Source organism: Mandrillus leucophaeus, unplaced genomic scaffold, assembly GCF_000951045.1.
Source record: "Mandrillus leucophaeus isolate KB7577 unplaced genomic scaffold, Mleu.le_1.0 Scaffold206, whole genome shotgun sequence".
Lineage (NCBI taxonomy): Eukaryota > Metazoa > Chordata > Mammalia > Primates > Cercopithecidae > Mandrillus > Mandrillus leucophaeus.
Genome location: NW_012102099.1, coordinates 3280019 through 3300092, shown reverse-complemented (window position 1 = coordinate 3300092; position 20074 = coordinate 3280019). Strand labels below are relative to the sequence as shown.

Here is a 20074-nt window from a genome sequence, read left to right as displayed (position 1 = left end):
ATGCTCTGTACTCACCAGGGAGGCTGCCGGCTGGTGTGTGGATGGTGTGGAGGAATTCGGAGTGGGTCCACCTCTCTAGCGGTAGCAGGGGGGAACTCCCGGTGGGGACTGCTTACACTAGCCTTCTCCCACTGCTCATGGATAGGTGTGATGATTCCAGACACAATACGAGACCGAAGCTCCTCACTGTTCTTGTAGGTCCTGCAGGAAGCAAACGAAGAGTCAACTGCTTGCAGTTGGCTAGGAACCCTGGAAGCGGTATTCTGGCCGCAACGATGGCAGCGGCGGCCCTGAGAGCTCCTGGCGTTGCGCTTGGCCTGTTTATAAGTGGGGGAACAGGCCGCCTGGTGGACCTGGGTGAGGGGGGCAACAGCCCCACGCTGTCTCTGAGATTTGGGCCTAAGCTTCTTAGGCATCTGAGTTGCCCCTCCTCGTTACCACCCCATTAGAAAGAGGTGAGGGTGTAGGGGCACAGAGCCTGGACTGGCTACTCCTCTGTTCTCACCCACCTCACCCCTCCCTCAGCTTCATTGTGTGTTCATCATGTGTCATGGGAAGGGTCATGGAAGGCAAAGGCTCCACGGGGAGGATGAATCAGGTTCCTGGTCCAGGCAGGCAGAGCTCTGGGGGCTCAAGGTCCAGTTCTGTCACTAACTCAGGAGTCCTCGGAAGGCTGCCCCTAACACCTATCCCATCCTGCCTGGGCCTCTTTTTCTTTGCCTGTGAGAGACAAGTGACGTGAGCCACAGCTGAGGTGTGGAGGCAGGCTGAGGTAACAGAATGGGTAGGACTCCAGGCTTCCTAAAACACTGGTATTTTAAAATGAACCACATCCTGCCCATAAGGCAAAGCTCACAAATGTAAAATAACTGAAACCATACAAAGTATGTACTTCAACCATATGGAAGCACAACAGAAATCAAAACAAAAAGTTAACTCTCTAAGTACATGAAAATTAAGCAACATACTTCTAGAAAATCCTTGGATCAAAGTCCCAAAAAAGAAATATATAGCACTGAATTAAAATGAAAATAAAAACACATGAAAATATGCAGGATATAACTAAAGGATTGCTGAGAAGAAACCTCATAGCACTAAATGCTTACATCAAGAAAGAGGAAGGAACTCAAATCAATAACCAAAATTCTGACCTAAAGAACCTAGAAAAAGAAGAGCAAATTAACCCAAAGCAAGCAGAAGTAATAAACGTAAGAACATAAGTCAATAAAAAAAAAAATAGAGAAAATGAAACAAAAAGTCAATTCTTAAAAAAAAAAAAAAAGAATACAATTGACCAACTTCTAGCAAGACTGACAAATATAAAAAGAGAAAGGACATAAGTCACCAGAAACAAGAATGAAACAGGAAATATTACAATAGATCTGTAGCCACTGAAAGGATAATAAGAGAATACTAAGAACAACTTAATCCAACAATTCATAATAGACCAATTCTTAAAAACCATAAACTACAACTCAGCCAAAATGAAACAGATAATCTGAATAGTTTCATTAAAGAAACTGAATTACACTTAACATTCTAAAAACAAAAAACAAAAAACAAAAACCAAAAATCTCCAGCCTCAGATTGTTTCAGGGAGAATTCTATCAAACATTTAAAGAAGAATTAACATCAATTTTACCATCACTTCTAGAAAATATACGAGGAGGGAATACTTTCCAACCCCTTTCATGGGACCAGTATTACTCTGGTATCAAAACCAGGCAAAGACCATACAAAAAATAAATAAATAAATACAGACTATTATATCCTATGAACTTACACACATAAAACATCCTCAATAAAATATGAGCAAATTGAATTTAAAAATGTATAAAAAGAATTATATACCATGACCAAGTATGACTTGTTCTAGGTATGCAAGACTGGTTAGTAGTCACAAATCAATCAATGTAATCTACCATATCAATAAGCTATGGAAGAAAAATCATATGGTCATATCAATTGATATAGAAAAAAGCTTTTGACAAAATCCAACATGATAAATCCATTCAAGATTAAAAACTCTCAACAAACTTAAGAATAAAGGGGAACTTCTTTAATCTGATAAAGAACATTTACAAAAAACCTACCCATAACAATAGACTTTACTGTGAAAGACTGCTTTGCCCCTAAGATTGGGAACAAGGCGGTGGTTCACGTCTGCAATCCCAGCACTTTGTGAGGCTAAGATGGGCAGATCACAAGGTCAGGAGATCGAGACCATCCTGGCTAACACAGTGAAACCTGGTCTGTACTAAAAATACAAAAAGTTAGCCGGTCGTGGTGGCATGCGTCTGTAGTCCCAGCTACTCAGGAGGTTGAGGCAGGAGAATCACTTGAACCCAGGAGACAGAGGTTGTAGTGAGCCAAGATCATGTCATTGCACTCCAGCCTGGGAGACAGAGCGAGACTCTGTCTCAAAAAAAGAAAAAGAAAAAAAGAAAAAGGACGAGACACAGAACCTAGAATAGCTAAAACTATCTTGATGAAGAAAAAGTGGGAGGAATTATTCCACTCAATATTAATGCCTACAATAATCAATACTGGTAGAGTAATACTGACAGAAGAGGAGACATAGAGATCAATGGAAAAGAACAGAGGATCCAGAGATAGATCCACAGATGTACAGACAACTGATTTTTGACAAAGTTTCAAAAGCAATTCAATGAAGGAATAACAAATGATGTTGGAGCCATTGGACATCCATGGGTAAAAAAAAAATGAGCCTTGATCTAAATGAGTAAGTAAGCCACTGGACATCCATGGGTAAAAAAATGAGCTGCTTCCCTGCCCAAGCTGGGTGCGGGGGTAAATTCAAATCCTCTTTCCTTTTAATGAGATCAGGGGGAGGCCTCTGATATCCCTAGGCATGTGTAAAATTCAGGCCTGATTAAAAAACCACCAGGTCCTGAAGGAGAGGTTCTCACATAATTTTTAAGCCTTGGCAGAACAACCGCGACAGCCTATCATCTCATCTGACACAGAAAGGGTACAGCAGAATGGAACACAATAGGTTTATATTTCTTAGCAAATCACAGTTTGCTCACTGAGGAGCACAAACTCCTAGAAGAGTGAAGACATGCCACAATGACCTAACAAAGAGGGCTACACGGAGGCGGCTATGGTTGAAAGGCATAGGAGGGAGAGAGGGCCTCTGATCAGGAGGCAGAGCCATACCTCAGCTTTCACCGCCCATTTCCACGGAGATGATTCCTGGTGATCAGATTTTTTTCCCCTTTGTGTATTTTACTAAGAGCTGGACTAAGCACTAAGCACTCTATGTGCTGACATCTCATTCCATTCTCAGAAAAACCCTGAGATAGTACTATTGTGTCCCTCATTTCACAGTAATCAAAAAACAAAACAAAACACAACACACATCCTCTCCCTCACACAAAAACCCCTCAAACAAATGTACTTAAAAAACAAATAGAGACAGGATCACAATTCTCTCTATTACTGAGCAGACGGAATGCTCTAATGAGCATGAATGGCCAATATGCCTAGGTTCTTCCACAGGTTTTGTCAATTTCTCTCCCAATGGAACTCCAGAGTGAAGAAGTCAAGAGACCATTCTCCAAATGTTCCCCCCTCACCCACTAAGAGGGTTCAGTGTCAGGGTGTGTGCAACACCCAGAGGAGCAGCATTCTGCTGGTCAGGCCTGGCTCATTTCCCCCTTTCCCCGCTTTGTCTAAAGTACGCAAAAGAGACCCAAGCCCTGCCCTCAAGGAGATCACAAGCAAGGGAAAACCAACTCTAAGAAGGCAAATATAAAATATCTACTGATTGATTAAATGCTTAAAAAATGATGTTTTGAACCAGGGCAACACAGCAAAGACCTCATCTCTACAAAAAATAAAAAACTGGCTGGGCATGGTGGCACATGCCTGTAGACCCAATTATTTGGGAGGCTCAGGTGGGAGGGTCACTTGAGCCCAGCAGGTTGAGGCTGCAATGAGTTGATTGTGCCCCTGTACTCCAGCCTGTCTGGGCAACAGAAGGAAACATGTCTCCAAAAAAAATTGTAAAATGTTTTGAAGCTTTAAGCCTGGGGGCCAGAGGAAGCTTCTCTAAGGAACTGACATTTAAATTGGTAACCAAACGATAAACAGGAGTTGGCTACATGAGATCAAGGACAGCACTTTATGCAGAGGGAAGCAGTCTGAAGAGGGCAGAATGACACTGTGGCTGAAGCACAGGGATGTGGGGAAGGCCGTACAAGGTGAGACTGAAGGGGTGAATGCTAGGCTTTAAGGCCTCATCAAGGATTGTGTTCTTTATCCTAAGAGCAATGAGCATTCCCTGAAGGCTTTTAATGGTGGTAAAATATGCATAAAATTTATCATCTTAACCATTTTTAAGTGTTCAGTAGTGTTAAGTACATTAACACTGTTGTGCAATCACCTACCATCCACCTCCAGATCTCTTTCCATTTTGCAAAACAAACTCTGTACCCATTAATTCCTAACTCCCCTCCCCATTCCCCTCTTGCCCCAGGATCTGGCAACCACGATCTACTTTCTGTCTCTATAAATTTGACAAATCTAGGTACCTTTTATAGAATCATACAGAATTTGTCCTTTTGTGAATGGCTTATTTCATTTAGCATAATGTCTTCAAGGTTTGTCCATGGGCCAGAATTTCCTTCCTTTTTAAACCTGAATAATATTCTACTGTATTTACATACTACATTTTGTTTATCCATTCATCTGTCAATGGACAGCCAGGCTGCTTTCACCTTTTGGCTACTGTGAATAATGCTTCTATGAACATGTGTGTACAAATATCTTTTCAAGACCTAGTTTCAATTCTTTTGGGTATATGCCCAGAAGCGGACATGCAGGATTATACAGTAATTTTTTGAAGAACTGTCATATTGTTTTCCGTAGTGGCTGCACCATTTTACATTCCCAAGAGTGCACAAGGGTTCCAATTTCTCCACATCCTTGACAACGCTTGTTTATTTTCTGGTTATTTTGATAGTACTCATCCTAATGGGTGTGAAGTGGCATCACTGAAGGGTTTTAAGCCAGAGTTGTAACCATGATCTGATCTATGTCTGAAAAAGATTGGTCAGACTGCTATGAGGGAAATACACTGGAGGGTGGCATGCAGGAGGGGAATATGTAAAAGACCTCCTCACACAGAAGTTGCGTGGAAGAGGGGAGGAGAAATGAGGAGTAGCAGTGGTTTGAAATTCTGTGAGGACTGGAATAGGTTCAAACAGGGTATTGCTGATTAGATGCTATTAAATGCAACAGGGTTTCTGGGTAGTTCTGAGGTTCAGTTAAGGTTTCATAACTGTGCATTTATAGTGATGCCAAGCTTACTCTAAAACTCTGAGGATGGCTGGGCGTGGTGGCTCACACCCGTAATCCCAACACTTTGGGAGGATCACCTGAATGGGTGGAACACTTGAGGTCAGGCGTTTGAGACCAGCCTGGTCAACAGCAAAACTCTATCTCTATTAAAAATGCAAAAATTAGCTGGGTGTGGTGGTGCACACCTGTAATCCCAGTTACTCGGGAAGCTGAGGCAGAAGAATTGCTTGAATTGTCACACTGTACTCCAGCCTGGGTGACAGTGCTAGACGCCATCTCAAAAAAATAAAATCCTGCGGTGGTCAATGAAGATGGGGGAAAATTCCCTATAACGGAATAAAGCAGACATAAATCAGCTTAACTATCTATAAAACAGATAACTTCATTATACTGATTTAAAAAACAAGCACTAATCTAAGTACCTTTGGAAGACACTACTCTGCCTACATCTTTTGTGGGACATGGGTAAAAGACAAAAAGAACTGGAAATAAATCATTTGGAACTTTACTTAGTAGGTTTGTTCTTGGTAGGCACTGATGTCATTCAGAAAATATTTGTGTGTATTCTGGGATCAAGTAAATAAGTAAATATGTTGATGCTGTTGGGAATCAGGGTTCTCACCACAGGAGAAGGGACATATAAGTACGGAATAAGAGAAAAAGAATCCTGTAGTGTTATATTAAAAACAGAGGTGACAATTTAAACTCATAAGGAAAAATTTTCCTAGTTCTATCTGCTGAAAAGGCCTAGAATGTACTACTGTATGATACCAACTATATGACACTCTAGAAAAGGCAAAACTATGGAGACAGTAAAAAGATCAGTGGTTGCCAGGAGTTAGTGAAAAGGGAGTGAAGAATAGGAGGAGCACAGATTTTTAGGGTAGTCAAACTATTCTGTGTGATACTATAATGGTAGACACACATTCTCATCTATTTGTCAAAACCCACAGACTGCACAACAGCAGGCTTGAGCCCTAATAATGATGTGTCAATGTAGACTCATCAGTTGTAAGGAGTGTATCACTATGTATGGGATATTGACACAGGGAAGTTATAAGCTGTGGGTGTATGGGACCAGGAGGTAATATGGGAACGCTCTGCACTTTCTGCTCAATTTTGCTTGTACCTAAAACGACCCTAAAGAAAATAATTTTTTTTTTTTTTTTTAAGTTGGAGATTGGGATTGGGGACCCAATGAGGTACACATTCTCCCAGGAGTCTGCTCTGGCTGAATGAGTTGGCCTGGCTCCACCTCTACTCTGCAGCCACCACAGCACTTATGGACTCTTGATTGCATCATCTTGTCTCATGTGGCACTTCCTATGTGAGTCTCCTCTTCAAATACATAAAAAACAGAAAAGAAAATTAGGAAGTTGTGCCCAGAAATAAAAGGTCCTTCCATCCACCTTCCTTAATTTTCTGGACACATCTACCCTATTCCTTATATCTTGCCATTGGTTCTCTCTTTTCCAGGGAAGAGACATCATTTAGAAGTACCTGTGGAAGTCACCCAGGTGTTCTGCATCGATATAATCATCCAAGTTCAGGGTCAAGTCTGCCACTTGCTGTGAGCCATATTCCTAGATGAGTGAAAATAGAAAGTGAGAGACTGGGATATTTCTAGGCTAAGAGTGGGAGGGTGGAGGGAGAGTAACAGAGTCTTCAACCTAAAGAAATATTCACATATGCCCACAAAGACATATATAAGGACTGTTTATATAAAATACCTTCCTAAGGCTTAGAGACTTCTTTGATTTAGGAACACTGCCTTTCCAAGGCAGAGGCTAAAACACCTACTTCCCAGGCTCTTTCGCAAAAGGGCTCAGGCATGGTAATTGAGGTGTTGAACTGATGCATCAACTTTGAGTTGGAGGCGAGCAACATGAAGAGGCAGACCCAGCAAGGGGCAGATATCTTGTTAATGAGGGTAGCAGCAGAGGCCAGTGGGTCATATCAGCAGCTTAACAGAAGGGTGCACCAGGGCAGACAGAATCAGCCAGTACCTAATACTGGGCAGTGTTGGTAGCAGCAGCGGTTTCTGGGGCATGATTTGGGACACTGCTTCTGGAAACCTAGCTTTAAACCTGTTTCAATGAGCTATCCTGGTTCTTTTCGTTTTGTTTTGTTTGTTTTGAGATAGAGGCTTGCTCTATCGCCCAGGCTGGAGTTCAGTGGTGCAATCTCGGCTCACAGTAAACTCTGTCTCTTGGGTTCAAGGGATCCTCCTACCTCAGCCTCCCAAGTAGCTGGGATTACAGGCACCCACCACCATGCCTGGCTAATTTTTAAAAATATTTTTAGTAGAGACAGGGTTTCACCACATTGACCAGGCTGGTCTCAAACTCCTGACTTCAAGTGATCCACCTGCCTTAGCCTCCCAAAGTGTTGGGATTACAGTGTGAGCCACTGCGCCTGGGTGATTCTGGTTCTTTTAATAAACCCTTTTTGATTAAACTAACCCAAGAGGTTTTTGTTGTTTGAAACCAAGAATCCTATCTGACACAAGATCTAAATGTTCATCAAAAGGGAAAGGAATAAAGAAATTATGGTGCCATGAGAAACTACATAACAGTTAAAACAAATAAGGTACATCTACATGTATTTCCATGTCAAGACCTCCAAAACATCGAGTGAAAAAAAGGCAAAGTGCAGTATAATACATATAGCAGGATACTTCCACATGGTCACACACAAACCACTAAGACAAAAGTTAACAAAAAGAAAGTCACTGTCCTTGTGGCACATACAGTCCCATGGCAGAATAAAAGCAAAGCACAAATAAGTACACAATTACAAGCTGCAATGAGTGTCAGGCAGGAAAATAAAATGATGGCGTAAAGAGACATAATTTAGATTTTTTTGGCAGTAGGAGTGGTAGGAGTGGGTAGTCAGAACTGAACTTTTTGAGGAAGTCAAACATGAAAGAGAATTGTCCAGGCTGAAGGAATGGTGGAGGGCTGTGAGAGGGGCAGATGGGGGAGGGGAAGAGCCTTCCAGCATAGGAAATATAAAGTGCAAGGGCTCCAAGGCAGCAAAGAATTCAATTTATTTAAGGAACTGAAGTAGCCCACTGGAGTTACCTAAGTTTTTTCCTTCTATCTTGTCACTGAATAGATTTACCTTATTTAACCATTTCCCTGTTGACAGAAAGCCCCTCCTTCTTAATTCCAGGTGGTGAATATCTTTGTGTACAAAGGTTTTTTATACTTAGGGTTCTCACCTTAAGATAAATTTCCAGAAGTGGGATCACCGGGTAAAGGCTACAAGAACATTGGAGCTCTGGATCCAGACTGTTAAATGGGTTTCAAAACAGCCATTCCCATCCTCATCTCATCAGCAGACTTACGTGTCTCAGAGACTCACCAGCACATTGAGGATCATGCTGCTCTCCACGGTGATGGCTTTCACAAGGAGCTTTCTGGACCCATCCTTATACTCATACCGGAGGACATACAGGTCCTTATTGTTGTTCCACCCAGCTGGCAGCAGTTCTGACTTCTTATCATTGGGACCCGGCTGGGAAGACACCACAGTTGAGAGGAGAAAGATCATGACCTCAAAACACAGAATTATAAAGAACCTCACAAGATAAGCTAATCTTACCCGCCTCACTTCACAGATGAAGATGTGGAGGTCAAGAGAAATGACTTGCCCAAGATCCTACAGCGAGAGAGAGGTTTAGGGCCCAGGTCTCTGGGCTTCTGTTCTACTGTGCTCTCCCTCATATTGAGCTACCTTTCTGACACAGCATTGGAACCTGTCAAGAATCTGCAGTGTTGGTTTAATAATCATCTCTTCCCCATCCCTCTGCTAAGAATAAAGCCAGTCACCTTGAGGAACACTGAGAAGTTCTAAGTAGTGTTTTTCAAAGTTTGGACCTTAGGCTAACTACAATAGATTACCAAGGTGTTGACTAAAAACACAGATCCTAATACACCCTAACTGACTGCAGTGATGTACAAAAATTATAATTTCATAGTACACAAAATGTAGCATATGTACAAATAACAAAGAATTATAAAATGTCTCTACCACCAGCTTAAGAAATAGAACATCAGCAATACTGCTAAAGCCTTGGGTAGCAAACTCCAATAAATGTCCCTCCTTCCCCTTCAAGGGTAATCACCACTCTTAAACAATTTCTTTACTTTTCCCTAGAGTTATATTACTCTACATGCAACCACAAAAATATATTGTTTCAAATATTTTTGAATTTTAAATAAACAGCATCACTTCTGTCATTTGCCTTTTTTATTCGATACTGTTTTTGGAAAGGCATCCATGTCAATGCATTTAACTACAGCTGATTCACATTCACAGCTACACAGCATTCTGTATGACTATGCTGCAATTTATACATGTACTTGTTGATGGTGATTTGGAGTATTTCCCAGCTTATTTGTTTTGCTATTATGAACAATGCTGCTATGAACATTCTTGTACACATCTGGTACATACACGGATAAATTTCTATAGAGTATGCATGGAGGAAAAGCTTTTAATTTACAAGATAAAGTCAAGTTGTTTTCTAAAGAGTTACTGATTTATACTCCCACTAGCAATGTATGAAAGCTCCTGTTGCTCCGTGTAGTTGGCAACATTGCTATTGTTGCTTGCCAATCTAGTAGGGGTAAAATGCTTGCCATTTTCATGCTTGTCAGCCTGGTGGGTGTAAAATACATCTTTTATTGTGAGTTGTGATGTCTTCCTTTTTCCTTTTTAAAAAATCCTAAGACTTTCCATACTAAAGTTTGAGAAGTAGTTCTCAAATTATTTCTACAGGAAAAATAATATAGTGATTTCCAGGTGGGGAAGATTTCTTAAACAAGACTCATAAAAGAAAAAAAAATGCTGCCTTTGACATTGTTTGTAACTGAAAGCTTCTGTTCAACAGAGACACTACTAAGTTAATAAGCAGCCACAGGCTAGGAAGACACATTTGCTATGGCTGCAAAGGAAAGAAATTAATAACCTCTACATAAAGGGAATGCCTGAAAAATGAACAATAACAACTGGCAACTCCAAAAAGTGGCAAAAGATACGAACAAGAAAAAGAGCGGTTAATAGTATTTAAAGAGTTATTCAATTTTACTAGTAATCAGAGAAGCAGAACTGAAATAATGAGACACTAAGTTATACGATTCGGACTGTTATTACCCAGTTTTCTACTTTTTGCCAGATGTCTGTGTAGGTGTGGGGAGAATGGGAACCTCTAGTCCCTGCTGGTGGGCATTTAAACTCATACAGCCCTTTTGGGGAGCAATCTGGCAGTTTTTAGTGCAATTAGGTAAGCCAATATCCTATAATTTAAAATCCCTACTCCCAGAAGAAACCCTGTGCACAGGGTCCATAACAAAGGATCTTCATTATAGCCTTGGCTAAGGTAGCCAAAGTGGAGATAAAATGCAAAATATGCTTACAGTGGAATACTATTTAGCAGTCAGAAGGAACAAACCAGATCTAATGATAGTATTATATATAAAATAAAAAATATGATTTAAAGGAAAGATCCCCCCAAAATGAGGTTTACACTCCAGTACCTTTATGTAAAAATTTTAAAAAGCACCAAAAAAAGTTAGAATCTTTTTTCATGGATGTATATTTATATTGCTCACCATGGGTCAGGTGGACTGGGAAGATCTGCAGTCATGAGAATACAGCGGGAGGGAGTGGGACCGGAGATGAAGAAAATGGAAAAGACAAAGGTCCAGCAAAGCAAAACTTCACACACCAAGGACAAGGGGAGACCACACATTGAGAACTGCCGGCCTGTCCTCTTTGGTCACCCCTGGTGCTCAGAAATCCTTTGGGGAAAGAGAATCCAAATAAAATTCAGGATGTCACAGCTGGCATGGTTTAAAACCTGGCTGGATGAGGATGAAATTCACAGGCCTGAAGCACAGAAATGAGAGTGAGGAAAAACAAAAATGAAACTAATCAAACCATTCTTCTGAGAAAGAGAAACTATCCCCTCACCCCAAACTGGGTAACTTTCCCAAATATGTTTAGTGCTTAGCGTTATGAATTTGTTTACTTTGGAAGCCAGAAATTTGATGACATCCTCATCTTTGCTCTGTCAAAGGCCTTTAAATTTATATTATATCCTCCATGTACAGCATTCAAACCACCACAGTTCTCTCTTGGAATATAAACAATTTGGTCTGCTCACCTCCCCATCACCTTTGGCTTCCAGAGTTACAGAAAATCCCTGAAGTCAGGTGAAACTGCTGTCTCTAACTGCAGTGCAACTGATGTTTCCCAGTAAACAGAGGACAGATCCTGGGGATATCAGGCCAAACATGGCATGCAACTGCCCTGTAAACCCTGACATCAAATATCAAGAGTCCCAGAAAGCCACAGTTGGAAAGTAGCCTAAGTACACAGTCACATGGTTTAACTTCCTCTGATGAAAAATCAAAGGCCTGAGGCTGAGTGCAGTGGCTCATGCCTTTGGGAGGCAGAGGCAGGCAGATCACTGGAAGTCAGGAGTTCGAGACCAGCCTGGACAACATGGTGAAACCCCGTCTCTATTAAAAATACAAAATAAAATTAGCCAGGCATGGTGGCGCGGACCTATAATCCCAGCTACTGGGGAGGCTGAGGCAGGAGAATTGCTTAAACTCAGGAGGCAGAGGTTGCAGTGAGCCAAGATCGCACAACTGCCCTCTAGCCTGAGAGTGAGACTCCATCTTGAAAAAAAAAAAGAAAGACAATTCTAAGGCCTGAGAGGGTCAGAGAGCTGACCAAGGTCTCAGCAAGTCAGCTGTAGGGTTGTACTTGGAATTCAGAGCTCCTGATTGCCCCAGGCTATAGCTAGAGAAGGTTTTCCCCAGCCAGGTCCATAAGATGGCCCTAAAAGAATAAAGATAACTGTCTTCCTAGGTAAAATCCTGGCACTGGAAGCGTTCTTTAATGGTCATGAGTTTGACCCAATGCCTCTGAGCTAACATGCACCCAAAGAAACTTAAACAGATCATTTTGGGCATTTTCTCTCTTTCATCACAATCCTTACATTCTCCACAACAGAAAACAAAATTATCTAACTTATGTCGATGACCACCTAAGTCATCCCTTACCTATCCCCTTGCCACCTAAACCACTTGGAAAAGCTGTAAAGTTCTCGCAAGGAGTGGTTCTGACATCAAGAAAGAAATCCAAATTCTAAGATTGGATTTTTGTTGAAGCCAGTGGCTGCATTGGTCTTCTAGTCAAGTTTTACGTACACAATTCCCCTATAACACAGGAGGTAAAACCTAAGAGAAAGCAGACAATCTAGCTTTCCATTTAACTGTCAACTTGTGTAGTCAAGCATACACTCTTGGACCTTCCTCTCGTTATCACCCCCAGAAGGGTGGAAACAGGAGATGGCAGGAGAGGCAACACAAATATCCTCTGAGCTTAGAAAATACAATCGAGTCAGCTGAGTTGGCTGGCCCCAGGCTGAAAAATTAAACCTCCTTTTAAATAAACTAACAGGAAAGATGCCTCTCCAGCTTCCACTCTGAATGAAAGTAGACTCAGCAGAAGTGACAGGAGGACAAGTGCAACCTGAGCCCCACTGACAATCAAGGAGAAAAGGCAGAGAGAAGCAAAAATACACCACGCTCTAGTTTGCAATCCAAACACCCATTCCTTCAAGAGCATGCAAGATTCAGGAAGAAAGGTGGCAATGCCTTACAAAAACCCCATTCCCCAGGCTCCTGGGCCTCCCCAAAGATTTCTGAAACCAGCATCTTTTTCTGGCCTGCAGAAGCTCAAAAAATAGCACCATGAACAGAGAAAAATCAGATGGACCTTGGGGAATTGGTCAAGGCCTTTTTTTTGGAAACAACAACAACAACAACAGAAAAAAACAGTATTAAAATGAGATTGTATTCTTTCTGTACATTTCATCCGAAAATTTTGCAGCCTTGAGTGTATGGAAAGGTGATAATGCCAGCTAAAAGAAGGTATCGACTTATGTGAACTGATGTTCCCAAACTGTCAAAGTGATTCAACAGGATGAGTGAGGGTAAGAATGGTGGGAGCAGATTCACAGCAATTGATATTTATTTGTGGAATGGCAAGAAGAGAAGGGCATCAGGCACACCCTCTAGAACAAGTTCCGGAGCAGAGGTGGACAGGGTTCTGATAGTGTGGCAGAGTAGAAGTAGCTAGTTAGGGGTATGTAAGGGGAGTGAGGTACATGAGAAGGGACAGTGCAGAGTACAGCTGTTCCATCTGAAGGACAAGAGAGCTGAGGGCCAATGGAGGAGCTCCCAGGTCAAAATCAAATCTTACTCCTCTTCTCAGCCCCACTGTCCCCTGCACCATCCCAGATACCAGTTTCTTTGAAGAATCTAGGAAAAGCTGAAATAAAATGACTGGGGCAAGTGAAGAGCTGCTCAAGATTAAAAAGCTGGAGTAGGACAAGTGGGGAGACAAGATTTCTGTTAGGGGGACTATGCACTGAAACAGGGGCCTGACACTGAAATGTGACTCTACCTGGTACTAAGGTCTGAAATGCTGAAAGGCATTTGGAAGGTATGTGGAATGAAGAGCAGCACAAAGAGAAAGGACAGGGACAGATGTGTTTGGGAAGGTGAAATGGTTCCTGCTTCCAGGTGTGTGTGTGTGAAAGGCTGGCTGTTCTTTTCCATCCTCATCTCCAGTCATAGAGCCCATTTGAGAGATGAAGTATGTGTGAGTTTGGAGGTGGGAATGGGGATCCTGAGTGTGTACCTGGGGTCCCAGTGAGATAACTGAGGTCGGAGGCAGGCGGGGGAAGAGCCAGAAATCCCTGACAGTTCTTAGGCTCTGGTTCCTGCTGAAGGAGGTAAAGTGTGAGAGGGGTATCGTGGTCTTGGTCTTTAGTTCTAAGAGACAGAGAGGAATAGGGACAGCAGTGAGGGGTAGGGGAAAGGGGATACTTCCTAAGTGCTCAGAATGTACAAAACAAGTTTGAAGACAGGTCCCTAAAGCTATGTCAGGAGAGGAGAATTAAGACTCTATTTGAGAAGCTAAAAAAAATGATTAGAGGAGTTGAGGACTGAAGCAGTCAAAAAGGAGAGGAAGGGTGATGGGGTGGTCTGTTTCCCATGGCTGGTCTTGGTTCTGAGAGTGAGAGAACAGTGACAGTGAGCGGCACGCATGGAGGCAGGCCCAGTTGTCCCAGCAAGCAGATGTCTAGGATGATGTGGATGTGGGGGATGAGGGTCACAGGGAAGAGACAGGAAAGACAGAAGAATGCTAGAGCAAAGAATTAGTGAGGTGGGTTGGGCCCAGCGGTCCTGGAACTCGGTGGGGATGACAACAACGTCCCTAGGTGTAAGAGGTGGAGCCTGGGGATGGGAGTGGAGGGGGCTGGCCCTATGGGGACAGCTATGAGGAGAAAATCTTATATGACTCTCACATCCAGGCTGTATGTGTATACGATTCTAGGGGGGACTGTTTCCTAGAGCTTAAGCTGGGGATGGCAGTAGCGAGTGGACTACGCTGGGCCCTTCAGTAAAGCGTGAAAGGCATGTGAACTCTCTGGGCCCATGCTAAGGGGTGAAAAAAGGGCCGTGGCCTGGGGCTGAGTAGGTCAAAGTTCACTCCCGTACCTGTGCTTGGATCCAGATGTTTGGTGGAGGCTCTAGTGTGGTATCAGGGCGGAACTGAGTCAGTCCCCTCACCCCGAGGTTGGGTGGGAAGGAATTCAGAGGAGATTAGGTGGGTGAGGAGTGCTCTGGGGAGCTAAACTCCTGTCTGGATTCTTTTCCATTCTATGGAATGCTAGGTCCACACAGTACTGGCCTGAGAGGCTGCCAGGCTGTGTTGAAGCGAGTTTCTGCCCTTGAGTTTACAAATCATGTTGTGCCAGCTGTGCTGTGAGGGACTCTGGGCTGGGTTGGAGCAGGTGAGCAACCTCCGACCCGCAGGTTTTACCAACGCCGTCATGTGCCCCAGGCCCTGCATTGGGAAAGGCGGGGAAATCGGGCGCTCTGGACAAGGCCTCTGGGCCTCTGAGTTTGGACAGAAGACAGTCCCCTCCTCCACCCTGGTCGGCTCCGTGGCGTACCTGGTCACCGACACCCAAGCCGTAGTAGCCGTGTGTCACCATTTCCCAATGCAAGAAGCAGACGAGCGCGTCCTGCGTGCAGGTGATGGCCGGCGCTGCCGATGCGAACAGTACCTCCAGGCCCGCCATAAGCGCCAGCGACTTCGGCGTCTGGAGGAGAGAAGGGGGAGGGGGTAGTGCAGTGAGCCAGCTCCGCGGCCGGGGTAGCTATAACTCCGCTTCACTCCTGCGCTAGCTCTGGCAGAGTCTACACCTGAGACCAAGATGGAGACGCCCGGGGGCGGGGCGGGGCGGGGCCGCCGGAAGTAGCCCCAGGAGCGGGCGCAACTGCGTGAGGCGCGCCGGGCTGGCAACGCGAGCGCAGAACTAAAAGGTTCCGCCAGGGACCGCGCGGGGCGTGGCCCCTCAAAGCCGGAACCTGGGTCTTCGCTGGGTCCGACAGGATCGCTTCACGCAGGCACAGCGCCCTCCAAGAGGCCACCTTGCTGAGAGCCAGACTTCCCATGCACAAAATGGGTTATGCTAGGCCGGGGAAGGGGCTGGGAAATGTGGCTAAAATACATTCTTAATAATCGTTAATACGTACGCAGTGCTTACTACCGGCCACATTATTCTAAATGCTTTAGTTGTATTCATTTATTTAATCTTCACAACCCAACTCTATGCAGTTGATATTAACGATTAATGTGCCTCATTGCACAGATGAGGAAACTGAGGCACAGAGGGCTAATTTGACCAAGATGACAACAGTCAGCGGGTGAATGGCTGAGATGGTTACAGGAACCTAGCAGTCTGGCTTCTAAGATAACATTTATTAAGTGTTTATTGTGTGCTACATCCTGTACTAAAACCTTTACATCACCTTCTCAACAACTCTATGATGTACCATTATTATCCCCATTTTGCAGATGACAAAACGGCTGAGAGTTGAAACCATTTTTCCAAGAAGACACAACTGCTGCCCGCAGAGCTGAAGCTCCTGACCCATTACCAAATTTCAATCATTTATTTGACTACCCCCTTTATGATTTTTACCACCCATTATGTCAATAAGTTTCATGAAATCCACTTATTGTTTTTACCCAAATAAATTTAGTTTCCCCATCCCAGTCACCAACCTGGTCCAAGCTCCCGTCATCTTTCACTTGGATGCCTAGCATCAGCCTCGGAACTGCCCCATTCCATTCCTGTCTCTCTCTGTACTGCACTTCGCAACCAGAGAGATTATGTTAGAAAACAGGTCAGATCGGCCGGGTGTGGCGGCTCACGCCTGTAATCCCATCACTTTGGGAGGCCGAGGCAGGTGGATCACTTGAGGTCAGGAGTTTGAGACCAGCCTGGCCAACATGGTGAAACCCTGTCTCTACTAAAAATACAAAAATTAGCTGGGCGTGGTGGCGCACGCCTTTAGTCCCAGGTACTCAGGAGGCTGAGGCGTGAGTATCGATGGAACCCGGGAGGTGCAGGTTGCGATGAGCCAAGATCTCACCATTGCACTTCAGCCTGAGCAACAGAGCGATACTCCGTCTCAAAAAAGAAACAAAAAGAAAAAAGAAAACAAGTCAGATCACATCCCTCAGCTCAAAATCTCACAGGGTTCCCATCACACTCAATGGAAAAGTAAAGTCCTCCCCGTGGTCTGCAGGAACCTGCATGTGGTCTGCCACCTCCTGCCCCAGCCCTGCCAGTCCTGTACCTCTCTGATTCAATCTCCTTCAACTGTCCTCCCATCCCCTTTATACCTGCAATGACCTTGGCTCCCCTTCTCTCACAGCTACATATGGTCCAACAGCAAAGCTAGTTGACTCCACTCTCAAAATATATTATGAATCTGACCACTTCCCATCACCTTCACTGCTTCCACCCTGGTCTGATCCTCCAGCATCTAGCTTCCCAACCACTTTCCCTCTTTCATGTGTTCTGTTTAGGCCTTTGCATTCCTCTTCCTGGAATGCTCTTTTCCCAAATATCTACGTGTGTTGCTTCTTCATTTCTAGTGGCTCCATCCCTCACTCCTACCATCCTCAACAGAGGGCTTCCCAGACCATTCCATCCAAATAACCTTCTCCAGGCTTTAACCCCTCTCCTGTTTTTTTTTTTTTTTTCCCTGCAAAGCACTAATCATAACCTGAAACTATATTAGGTATTTATTTCTTTGCTTATTTAATGACTGTCTTTCCACTAGACTGTGACAAAGAAACAGGGAGCATATCTACCTTGTGCACATATGTACCTGAATGCCATCTGGGATCAATCTATACTTATTGAAAGAAAGAATGAATACTGAATGAAGAAATGAATTCTTGTCCTAGCCCCAACCCAATCAGGCCACTCTTATCTCTTTATAGTTCACCACTCCCTTTGTCAGCTGGTCCTGTGCCTCTCCAAATTTTGTGTTCCTAGAATTTCCTTGAGACACCCAGATTCTTGAACTCCTTCTGCAGAGATTCTGGATGAGAAGGTCTGAGGAAGAGTGCGTGTATGTTGACCACATTCTGGACGACACTAAAGCTGATGGCTGTGGAACTCCTCTCTGAGATGTACTGCCTGTGGCATAAAGCTATTTGCCCTTTCTACTGAGAAGTTCTGCACTTTCGGGCTTCCCTGCTTTTGCTTATTCTGTCCCTTCTGTTGTGATACCCTTATCCAGTTATGGAAAAGTTCTACAGATTCATTCCGTCAATAAACTTTGATAGGCTGGGCTGCCATGAACCATAGTGCAGGGTGTCCACTTAAGGTGCCTACTTAGTGGCAGCCCATTCCTAAGTGCCTAGTGTGGGCCAGACACAGATGAACAGGTTCCTGTCCCTATAGGGCTCACTATCTAGTGTTAAAAAAAAAAAAAAAAAAAAAGCACTGGTCAGGCACGGTGGCTCACGCCTGTAATCCCAGCACTTTGGGAGGCTGAGGCGGGCAGATCACGAGGTCAGGAGTTCAAGACCAGCTTGGCCAACATGGTGAAACCCTGTCTCTACTAAAAATACAAAAATTAGCCAGGCGTGGTGGCAGGCACCTATAATCTCAGCTACTTGGGAGGCTGAAGCAGGAGAATCACTTGAACCCAGGAGGTGGAGGTTGCAGTGAGCTGAGATCAAGCCACTGCACTCTAGCCTGGGTGACAAAGCGAGACTGTCTTCAAAAAAAAAAAAGTGGATTTAGGAGTAAAAGGTGTTCCACTAAAAGGAAACAGTATGTGCAAAGGCGTGGTGGAATGCAGCTAGCTGTGTGTGATTAGAAGGTCAATGTTGTCTCCTGAGTGAGGTTTCCCTCATCTCTTTGCCCATGATTAATTGCTCTTTCCTCAGTGTGCTTGGCGTCAGTGGGGTACCAAGGGGTGGGCATGGGACAGTGAGAGCTATCAGCCTTAGTCAGGTGGAGAATTTTATCATTGAAGTTGATGTAAATTGCTGGTTCTTGATGATAGCAAAAAGTGGACTGACTTTTGGTCTCTTTTATTACTACTTTAAAGTTTTTTACAGCAAATGTACCCACTCCTTGTCTGCACCAGGGCAGGCAGCTCCGTCATCCCCACCCCTTGGTTCAACACTGCTTTGCATACAGTTGGTTGTAGCTGGCATCTTATAGAACGCTGGCTCCCTCTTCTACACCATCATCCCTGTCTTAACAAGTATTATCTCAGAAGCCCATGGTGAGACAGGGATTTGAGTGGTTTATCTGGGAGCTGATTCCAGGAAATAGCAGTGGGGGCAGTGGAGTAGGGAAGTGAGACAGGAAGGAAAGGCAGCCAGCAGAGGGAGTGTGATGAAGCCAGTTACCTCTACGGGGCAACTGGACCGCACGCCTACCCGGGAACTCTGGGAGGCAGTATGGGGCATGTCTCAGAGCTCTTCCATTTGAGGGCATCTGCCACAGGCTGAGAGCTGTTTCTGGGGTCCTGGAAGGCCCTCAGGCAGAGAGTCGCATAATTTAAAGAAAGCAGTCTGCGTGTAGAGGTGACTGCTGAAGGGTGACGAGGGTATTGTAGTGCGGACTGCTATGTCCTCCCACACCCCTGACCAGGGGTGAGCCATGCCTTGGAAAGTCTGTAACCCAGCAGCCAGCATGGAATAGGCACTGGCATCAGTGTATTGAAAGAATGAGGTAAACTCTTATCTCCTGAACCAGGCTGTGAATCCTGTGAAGGCCAGGACTATGTTCCACCTGTCCTGAACCCCAGGGTCCTCCAGGGATGGGAGCAAATGGGAGGACCTCCTGGGGCTGGTGTGTGTGTGTGTGTGTGTGTGTGTGTGTGTGTTGCCCCTGATTCATCCAGCACTTTCTGTGGACTTACCTACATCAGCAAGAGTCCCATTCTGCCCTTGTAAGTGCTGTGAGTGGCTGAGAAAGGAAGCAGGTGGCGGGTGCCTCCCTGTCTGGGCCCCCACTACCAAGAGCCCATGCCAGAGATGAGGGCCCAGGATGATAGAAAGAACTTGGCCGGTGGCTGCAGCCACCAGTTCCTGGTTGCCAAGTGACAGCAATGTGGGTATTCCAAGCTCCCTGCCTCCCTGGAAACCATGAAGAACTGAACCAATGGGCAGTGCCTAGATGGGCACTGAGGCGAAGTCATTCACTACTGTAATTCTTCCTCGGCCTAGCATCAACTCAACCATATCACCTCCTCCAGGAAGCCCTCCATGATTGATATTGTTCTTTGCTTCTACCAAGTATCTGATATCCAAGACTTCCCGACTTCCCATTCCC

General features: G+C 44.4%; 1 protein-coding gene across 6 annotated transcripts in view; it reads right to left on the bottom strand.

Annotated features, from left to right (window-relative positions):
• Positions 1–19841, bottom strand: part of PSMF1 (proteasome (prosome, macropain) inhibitor subunit 1 (PI31)) — a 47352-nt gene extending 27511 nt beyond the window's left edge. For 3 of the 6 annotated variants that reach the window (XM_011979856.1, XM_011979857.1, XM_011979859.1), the window contains exons 1-4: positions 15371–15787; positions 8692–8844; positions 6826–6908; positions 16–201 (exon numbers count right to left, since the gene is read on the bottom strand). In XM_011979856.1, the coding sequence (XP_011835246.1) occupies positions 16–201; positions 6826–6908; positions 8692–8844; positions 15371–15499 (551 nt within the window). In that variant the 5' untranslated portion in view covers positions 15500–15787. Of the gene's footprint in view, positions 1–15; positions 202–6825; positions 6909–8691; positions 8845–15370; positions 15788–19661 lie in introns of those variants that run through there. The other 3 variants (XM_011979854.1, XM_011979855.1, XM_011979860.1) reach the window with 3 other exon arrangements.
• Positions 19842–20074: the final 233 nt, after the last annotated feature.